Below are 9913 nucleotides of genomic sequence, written 5' to 3' on the forward strand. Positions count from 1 at the left end.
ACGCTATATTTAATATAGACAACACGTACCTTACGTAATAAAGGGATTTCTTAGGAGTATAGATGTGTATTTAAAGGACCACAGTCCCTACTTGGGTAGTTCTCTCTTTATAGTAAATCTTAGAATACAATTAGAGTTAATCTGTTAGGTAACCACTCCACCAGTTATATTTACGTTGTTAACTATTATTCTTTACCTATACACCTAGCCTATTAACAAGTTTACCGTAGTTCCTACTACAAGGCTTCGTTACAGAAACCCCGTCTTGTACTCTAGTACTACTATTAGCGTTAATTTATATACCCCCGCAATAGTGCGGAGGTATAGGTTCTATACTACGCCCAGCTAGCGCAGCTTAGTTTTACTTATCTCCTTAGGCTTTATCTACTCTAGTAGCGAGTACTAGGTACTATATCTATATAAAACTATTAGCCGGACCACGGTAGAGTATACTATCCGCGCCTTTTAAAAGGAGGCGCCCTATATAGAGGCCGTAAGCCAGATTAGTACAGCTATTTAGGTAATTACCTTCGTCTTAATAATGTTAACATACGGTCCCTATTTAAGCTTTAAGTTAACCTATACCCCTAATACGCGTAGGTTACTAACTAGGCCTTCCGTAAAGCTATATATATTAACTATAGCCTTTATATTAAACTTCTTGTGGCTCCTTATAAAATAGATAAGGTGGTACTTTTTAGGGGCAAACACTACTCCATGCTGGCGTGCCTACGCCGTATATACCTTATACGTCCTTTTTATAGTTCTACAGTTCTCCTCCGTAGTCTTACTATATATTAGTATATTAGAGTTATTAACAAATCCGAATGCCGTAGTAGTTCCCCCTTATAGCTTTAGTAGGAGTATATAGGCAAAAAAGAGAAACAGGATTAGCGACAGCGCTAAGCCTTAAGGTATACCGGTGTTTGTTTATATTGTTTATGCTATATATCCTCCAATTAAGAGCCTCGTTGTTCGGTCCTTAAGGAAGGACTTTATAAACTATACTATCTAGTGGGGCACGGCTTGGGCCTTTATATAGTTAACCTATTAATATTAAGTTTTTTTAACTTATTAAAACAGGTACTAAATTATAAAATCAAACTATTTATTAAGGCTTATATTAACTATATTACTAAAGTTATATTCCTTCTTATATATTATATTATAAGGGCGCGAAGAGACTTCGGGGAAGATTTAAAGGAACGATATAAATTCTATCTAAATCTAAGGGTATATAGCTCTCGTTAAGAACAAGACGTTGCGTAAAGAAGAGAAGGGAATAACAAGAGAATTATATAATTAAATAGTCAGGGGCTTGGTGGTCGATGCGTGCGCATATACGCACGCGGTCTTCGACGGACTTCGGTAGAATTTGGTCAAAGCGTCGGAATTCATCTGTCGAGTGTTTCACCGAGACATTCCTACTGTAACTGGGCTAGTCCCGTTACATATATAACCTATTAAGTATTTATAGCCAAATTTAATATTAAGGGTTTTTTTTAAAAGGCTGGTTTTATCCTATTTAATTAAAAAATCTTTATTTTTAAACTAGATATTAAGTTATAAATATTAATATTTATTAGCCCCTCTATAGTTAATGCTAACTCTTAAGTCTCCTAAACGCTATATAACCTAATTAAAACCCTTTTTTAGTCTATACTAATTGAATTTTAAATTATTAATTATTGCTAATCTTAATTTTATAGTTTTAAATAAATAGTAAAGGGATTAAAGGCAATTGTCTATTTAGGAACCATTTTTATAATTAAAAACTATAACTTTTAAAAGGCTAATAACGTACTAAATAAACGCAGAAAGGCTAAAAAGGCATATATTGTTAAAGAGGTGTACTTACTATAAAGGATATATATAATCTTTTGGCCTAAAAGGAGGCGGAAAAGCGAGAAAAGTGGGAGAGGTGCGAAAATGGTGGTGGTGACGGAAAGAGGCCAGTAACTATTCGGTGTTATAGTAATTGCGGCAAGCCTAGCTATAATATACGAATGTGCCAGCTAGAGGTAGAAATGTCTAATATATATAGTTTCGAGTGGTTTTAATTAATTTGGCCCATTTTGGTTATGCAATTGGTTTTAGAAGCAATGTCGCGTTAGTAAAGTATATAGGGTCCTAATATGTATAGGGTACTAATAAACCACATTAAGTATATCCTGCTTTTATTTAATATTTAAATTATTAATATTTAAATTAAAAAATAGTTAGTTTATAATCCCTTAAGCTAATAACCCACTTTTATTTAATAATATAACTTATTATATTTATAAGATTTTTATATTAATAATTAATATTATATTTTAAGACGACCAAAAGGTAAAGCTTTTAGCAATGTTTATAAAACTGTAATTTTAAATATTTAATAATTATTTAGTTATTAATATGAAAAATATTTTAATATATAGCGCTTAAATTAAAACATATCCAAAGCTAATACTTAAAGAGTTTTTAAAATAAAATTGTCTGTACGAGTAGAGGGTATAAATAGTGTTATTAGATGAATGGCGCAGAGCGTATGCGGTAGGGCCGCATACGCTCTGCGCCATTCATCTAATAACACTATTTATACCCTCTACTCGTACAGACAAAAATAAAAATTTATAAAAAATTTATTAAAAGGCTAGGAATTTTTAAAATTATATTAGGATAGCCAAAAATATAACTACAATATTATAATATTTGAATTTTTTGGACCAAACCCTAAAAATTTATTTAACCATTGTAATTAATGATTCCCATTTAAGACGGTGTTAATACTAATAAATTAGCTTATTTGCCGGTCTTAGTACATTTATTTTAAGGAATTTATTTACCGCAATATAAAGTCAGAAAATCTACTTATAGGCTGTGGCATATAAGGTAATATAATTTATATTACATATAGGTCTCATAGAGGATTTTATAGACAATAACTAAATAATATAATTGGCGTCCAAAGCGGGACGGACCTATTCTTAGTACTACGTGGTATATTAGCATTAATGTTCACCGTAATATAGGTAAGTAACTAATTGCTATAATACTGAGATATATAAATGGCAGCGTTGACATTTTATAGAGCAATCGCCCGCAGATGATATAGAAGCACTTGGATACATTTTCATGTACTTTCTTTAATAAGGCAATTTTCCTTAGAAAGGGCTCTGAGCTAGACGCTGGTCGGAAAAAGAACTGGCCATTTTACAAAAAAAAATAGTCGACATTATCTGAAGAGCTGTGCGAGGGCTTGCCGGATGAGTTTGTGAAATATTTCAATCATATCAAGATGTCTCGCGATGATGATCAGGGTGTTAATTATAAGTATCCGCTCCGCCTGTTCCGCAGTCTCCTCCAGCACCATAGTTTCAAGTACGACAACATCTACAACTGGACGGTCTTGAAATACATAGAACATCTAGAGAAACAGGGGGTTACATTGGAAGATGAGATAACGGATACTAGAATGTCTGATCCAGCTAAGTGATGTGTAGACGGCTGCGCTTCTTCCTTACCCTAACGCTTCCGTGGATTGCCAAGTTATTGTGGTCCAGATATATAGCAATAGTCGGCAACAGCATCGCCAGATGTCTCAAGGGTATATGGTGTCCGGGACTCCAGCAACAGCTGGAAGTGGCCCGTCGGAGCGGGCCTGGGGAAGCATGCAAGAATAAGTTAGGGGCCGGTAGTCAATCATTAATAACCAACCATTTACCAGGGCGCCTAGTCCATAATATAACACAGCTTAGGTAACTAGATGAGATGTTGAGAGCCAATTGTTTGTAGCTAGCAGTAGAAATCAAGGGCAATACCGCAGGTGACTGACAGCGATGAGTCATTGCATTATAAGGCCCGCAAGCCAATCAAACATAGTACGATAACAAGGGCAATACCAAATGTACCTTATATCCAAAAATCATTTAGGTAGTAAACAACAAGATTAAAGGAATAAAACATTAAAATTGAATTCTCATTCGCTTGGTTAATTCCAGTAAGGCAAACCCCTGCAGCTAGCTAGTATATTGTCTGACATTCCCCATATATCGCCATTTAGAGCGTTAGAAGGTCGCGGGATATATATAAGTGGCGCCAGTTGCCCCCATCATTAGGAGCTTTGCCCCCTTAGCCTCTTACTTTAACTGTCTTAGCTTCTGTCATTTTAACCAGCAAGGAAGGATTAAAAGATAAACATAGAGGCTCCTACTAGGGAGTCTCTTAAGTTCATCAACGGAAACCTAGATGAGGTATTTGTGCCAGAATCCACTGGCTACTGCCTATTAAGCAAGGAATCGGAATATTGAAAGGTGTCCAAAGGTCAGTGCGCGCTAACATAAAAGCCACCCAGTCGGGCCACCCTCAGGCTCCACACCACTGGATTTCATCCCGTGTCAACTCCTTCAATAAGCCCAGACGCTNCATGCCTTCGTCTTTCTAAACCTACTATAAAAGGCTACCTTTACCACTCTTTCTCTAAAGAGCAGACATCAAGCTCGGGCGCAAAGCTTTCGCGGAACGCAACACCCTCATTGGACGACAATGGGACCGCTAACCCGAAGATGGCTCAGTGTATGAGGCCCAGTGCAACAGCACAGATCTGCGCTAACAAAATAAGACGGTGGATTCTCGCCAGTTGATCCATATCAAAGATATGGGACAAAAAGGCCTCGGCGTGTTTGCGATAGCCAATATTCTTCGAGGCACACGAATTATCACAGAGCCTCCGCTACTAAAATTTGACCAAGTCGGAAACACCATGACGATTTGGAAGTCTTTCAAGAAGCTCAAGCCTTCTGAAAAGAAGAAGTATCTCGAATTGCACCACCTCGAATGTGACAGGGACTACGAGCTCACGAATCCGGCTCTAGAGAATAATCGACACAAAGCTCAGATTGCAAAAGTGCTTGCTATCTACCGGTTAAACAAGAGCATTTGCCATACAGGAACAATTGTTGTGCCCTTCCTCCCTTCCCGATTCAACCACTCGTGTCTCGCAAACACAAAATGCGCTGAGAATCCGAATTTAGGCGAAGGTTTTTTGACCATTCATGCCGTGAGGGATATTAAAAAGGGCGAAGAGCTCACATACCCATACATACCCGACTACAATAGGCCCCAAAATCAGCGCCAGGAAACACTCTACCGGCAAGGCGGCTTTCTATGTCTTTGTGAGGCATGTGCGGATTCGGATTCTGCGAGGTCGATGGATCACAAAAGACAGGAACTTTCCAGTCTGAACCATCGATTATCCGACCAGGAGCAGTATCCCTGGGCAAAGGTAGTGGACTGGGCCAGTACCTTGAAGGATTTTCAGCAAATGGAGGCATTGCAAAAGGATCTTGGTCTGCACGAAGCTCTCAGTCTCACGTAAACGCGAATCACACCCCTACCCACATTCGAGGATGCTAATTCCTTCAAGTTATGAGCGGGCTGCTCGCTACTGCTGTTCTCGCTTGCAGGATAGTCAACTAACGCTTGAGTGGGCTTCGAAGACATTGGCGAACTATAGCGTGTCCCTTGGAGATGACCATCCGATTTGCGAGGATTTGGTCGAGATGGTGGGCCTGCTGGACTCAGCAGTCAAAACGTCAGGCCCTTTCCCAAGCGCTGTAGCTGAATTCTATTCTCTGCCGCTTGGGGACATGTAGCGCGCTTCTGCAAGTGGGTTGGGGTCGATATCTATCACATATCGGGGGGGCTAATTTGGCGCGGTTACGACCCGGGTTAATACGAGGTTAGGGCTACCCCTGCTAATAACGCGCCCGAACCCCGTACGAGGTCGCGTAGTGACCGCCCCCAAGTACTTTCGCACGCGATTTTGGGCGAAAAGGTATATAATTTATGTTAGATCGGTACTTCTGGACGGTCGCGTAATATTGCTCTAAATTTATAACACCTAAACGGGCTCTATTCCTATATTAAGGCGTCTCAGTTACTATAGTACAGTCCTATATTAAGACGTCCCGGTCACTATAGTATAGTCCTATATTAAGGCGTTTCGGTCACTATAATATAGTCATATATTAAGGCGTCTTAGTCACTGCAGTGCAGTCCTATATTAAGACGTCTCGGTCACTAGTATAGTCCTATATCAAGACGTCTTAGTTACTGCAGTGCAGTTATGCATTAAGGCGTCTCGGTTACTACAGTGCAATCGTATATAGAGGCGTCTTAGTCACTATAGTAAAATAACTATTTAGATATTCTTATAAAGCTAATCTAAAGAACGCTAACCTCGTAGCTGTTCTAGCTGGTTAATAGCCTATCTCTTGTCTCTTGCCGTACCGTCTTCTACGCGCCGTCTTACATCCTTAATTATTCTACGGCGACGGCTATAGAATATAGCCTCGCTGTTAACCTACTAGTATACCCCCTAGCAGAAATTAAGAGCTTTAATTAATGGCCTACCTACTAGCCCTAAAGTCCACTTGGCCTAGAGCTGAAATACTAAATTACTACCCTAAAGCATCTTATATTTCCTTAGCGGCGCCTATAGGTTAAAAATAAATAGAAAAGGCTAAGTGTTAGCCTACAGCAGCTGCGGCGGGGGTATAGTAGACGTTATAGTAGATAGCTAAGTAGGCTTTACGGTAGGCTCCACGGTAGGCTCTACGGCAGTAAATAGTTAAGGACCCCTTAGTATCTCTATAGAGGTTAAATATACGGGAGAGGGTTTATCTAAAGACGGAATCTAGCTATTAACGCGTTTAGGAACAGACCTAAATATAGGTATAGGGCCGTCTAAAGACGGACGTACGGACTTTATAGGCCCTATTTAGATACCCATCTTCCCTTACTAGATTTATATAGGTACGAATAATGCTAATAACCTTTTTATCTCGCTAAGGCGTTCTAAGATTATTTACACGCGTAATTAAACCCCCTTTATTTTAGAGATCGCGGCCTTATATCTTAGCTTAGCTACAGCCTTATAGGCGGGCTAATATTTCTATATTATTAGCTTATTTAGCGTAACTACGTTAGCTAGCGAGCTTTCTACCTATGTAGTAAACCTCTAATACTCCTTATAGCTAAAAAGGGGGTCCTTCTATAGGGGGTAGAGTGGGAACTACTTACGTAGGATTACTAAGTCCTATAACAGGATTACCCTAAGTACGTAGAGGAGGCGTAGAAATCCTAAGCCTATAAGGTTAAGCCGTATAACCTTATTATTAGCCCTACCTAGGTAGTAGGCCTCTATGCGTTTTAGCTAGGCGTTAGTCTTAGGCTATATCTTTAAATAAAGGGCCTCCTCTAGTACCTCTTGTATGTAGGGGAGAAAGTAGCCCTTTCCTTCCTTTAGAAAGCTAGTAATTGGCCGCATAAACGCATAAGGTAGGTAGCCAAGGTAGGCTCCTATTATCGCGTCTATATTTTAGTGTCCAGCCTATCTAATTTAGGTCTCCTTAACGCCGCTAAGCTTAGTATATCTGTTACGGACGCTTTAAGTACAATACTACGACTACTTAAAGAAGAGTTGGAGGAAGCTAGTTGGTTAATACAAGCACGGTCTAGGATAGAGCCCGTGGAACCATATAACGAGAAATAGTAAGTAAGTCACATAATGTTATACGCAGAGTACGCGGTATACGGACGGGACGTACGTATAATACGTATAACACGTACCTTACGTATAAGAAGGATTCTTAGGAGTACGGATGTGTATTTAAAGGACTATAGTCCCTACCTAGATAGTTCCCTTCCTTATGGTAAATCTTAGAGTTAATCTATTAGGTAACCACTCCACTAGTTATATTTAAGTTGTTAACTATTATTCCTTACCTATATACCTAGCCTATTAACAAGTCTACCGTAGTTCCTACTATAAGGCTTTGTTATACATTTACTACCTAGTTACGGTATTAATAAAAGAGAGTTAAACAACATACCACTAAAAGTAGCAGTTATAACGCTATTAATAGTAGCAACTACCTTAAGGACAAGTGGAGATATAAGTATAAAAGACACTAATTCGTAATTAGTTACGGTTGGATAGTTACAGGAAATAGTTAATTAATTAAACAATAATAACAAGATACTTAAAGAAAGACTTAATGCGGTTAGCATAGTAAAAATTAAGTTACTATTAATTAAGAGATTCTTAGGTAAGAAGTTAAAGCTTAAGGGATTTCTAATATAGATGCATTTTAAGGTTATGTAAGAGGTAGTAAAGCTACTAATGTTTATAGACTAAGTAGCGTATACGGGACTATTCCTAACAGGATAAGCACTAAAGTAGTTTAAGCTATATCTTATGGAGATATAAGCTAACAGCATAAGCACCACTAATTAGAAAGTGAGGTTTATATTCTTTAGTTAGGAAGGGTTTATAGAACGGCTAACATAGATATTTAGAGACCTAAAAGTAACAACTATAGCGGGAAAAAAGCTATAGAACTTATTATAAAGGGCTTTAGCAATTAAATACATAATATAGTTTTAAATACTTATAATATAGGTTAAATAGAATAATAAGGAGCTTATGGTATAGTATAAGCAAGGGCTTAAGGCAAAAGTATAGGACGTAATTATTCTAATAGAAGATACGGACACCTTACGAGAGTTAATAGATTAAGTAATAAAGATTAATAATAGGATCTACTAACGGGAACTAGCTAGGAAAGGGTAAGATAAAGTTCTATAGTTATATAAGGCGTAAAGCACGCAATAACTAATATAGAGTTAAAAACTATAGAATAGGCTGGAGCTAATAGACTTAAGCGGCACTAAAGAATCTAAAAGGTGGAAACAACTATAGAAACCTAGAGGTTAAGGATTAAGTAATTATAGGACTACGGAGTATAGGCCAAACCAAGGATCTTAGTAGAAGAAGACGTTAAAGCGGACTCTATAATAAAATTAATAGTTTAAAAATAGAGCTTATATAAATTATGGAAAATAAGGTTATTTTGCTAGGAACTATAAAGATAGTTAAAGACACTATATAGTAAAGGGAACCAGACTAGTAAAAGATATATATATATAAAGGGACGATAGTATACTATAAGGAATAAAAGAGTGTTTAATTAAAAGCTTTACATTTTATTATAATAACATATGCCTAATTTATAAAGACGCTAAATACGGTATAAGCTATTAGCTATAAGAGCTAGAGTTAAAAGGACTTAAAGGAACTATAGAGTTAGATAAAGAATAAGATTAACTTTATAAGCTAGATTAAGATATTACAGCAATATACGGATAAAGATTAGTAGAAATAATAATAAAGTTAGAGTACTTATTAATTAATAGTAATAAGGAAGAAAAGGAAACTAACTAGGGGTATCTAAACCTTAATATCACGATAGAAGTAGAGACTAAAACCACTATAAAATGCAGTTTAGTAACGGGTATTATAACACCATTAAATACGGCATCCATCGCTTTATAAGACGGAAGGAGTAATATTATTAAAGGACTAAGCAAGCAGACAACTGCTAGTGCTAGCTTACCACTTAATAAAGGTAAAAGGCTATAGGCTTAAGATTCTTAAGACAAGATAAGAGATAACTAAGATTTGTAAGATAAGATAAGGTATGCTTAAAGACCTATAACGGATAAAAACTAATAGAGTAGAGCAGCGGCTTAGTTTAGAAATAAATAAATAAGCTAGGGATAAAGATTCCTAGGGAGCTAAGATTTTAAAGAATAAATAAGGATATCTATAAGTGAGAAGTAAGAGACTTCTATATGGATTAGAGAATCCGCAGCACAAATAGTAACTAGGCTAGGAAATCCACACAGAGACCTAGAAGACTTACTAGTAGAATAAATAGTTTAGACTAAAGATTAAAAAGTTAATACTATAATTAAGAAGAAGACATTAAGGATCTAGCTGTAAGACGTAAGCATTAAGAAACTATAGAAGAATTTAGAGCAAAAATTATAGTAGGAAGAGTAGAAACTAGATATAAGATCTAGTACG

The 9913-nt window shown here is 37.1% G+C and overlaps 3 protein-coding genes across 3 annotated transcripts; all 3 read left to right on the forward strand.

Moving 5' to 3' along the window:
* Positions 1-1889: 1889 nt before the first annotated feature.
* On the forward strand, positions 1890-2060 carry K441DRAFT_567413 (uncharacterized protein; the record flags this gene model as incomplete). The annotated part of the gene is made up of 1 exon (XM_067643796.1): positions 1890-2060. A coding segment is annotated over one exon (171 nt), but the record flags the coding sequence as incomplete, so codon positions are not given.
* Positions 2061-3211: 1151 nt separating this feature from the next.
* On the forward strand, positions 3212-3391 carry K441DRAFT_501329 (uncharacterized protein; the record flags this gene model as incomplete). Its single annotated transcript, XM_067642013.1, has 1 exon — positions 3212-3391. A coding segment is annotated over one exon (180 nt), but the record flags the coding sequence as incomplete, so codon positions are not given.
* Positions 3392-4402: 1011 nt separating this feature from the next.
* Positions 4403-5955, forward strand: K441DRAFT_661982 (SET domain-containing protein). The gene is made up of 3 exons (XM_067648975.1): positions 4403-4557; positions 4604-5355; positions 5408-5955. Exons 1-3 carry the CDS (start codon positions 4528-4530, stop codon positions 5634-5636), a joined length of 1011 nt encoding a protein of 336 aa, XP_067502708.1. The 5' UTR covers positions 4403-4527; the 3' UTR covers positions 5637-5955.
* Positions 5956-9913: the final 3958 nt, after the last annotated feature.

This window comes from Cenococcum geophilum, assembly GCF_001692895.1.
Source record: "Cenococcum geophilum 1.58 unplaced genomic scaffold K441scaffold_28, whole genome shotgun sequence".
Classification (NCBI taxonomy): domain Eukaryota; kingdom Fungi; phylum Ascomycota; class Dothideomycetes; order Gloniales; family Gloniaceae; genus Cenococcum; species Cenococcum geophilum.

Excerpts from the sequence above, each read along its gene's own strand:
- K441DRAFT_661982 (XM_067648975.1), top strand. The coding sequence starts at position 4,528 with ATGGGACCGCTAACCCGAAGATGGCTCAGT. Across the intron at positions 4,558-4,603 it reads TAACCCGAAGATGGCTCAGT|ACGGTGGATTCTCGCCAGTT; the intron begins GTATGAGGCCCA and ends TAACAAAATAAG. Across the intron at positions 5,356-5,407 it reads CACGAAGCTCTCAGTCTCAC|TTATGAGCGGGCTGCTCGCT; the intron begins GTAAACGCGAAT and ends AATTCCTTCAAG.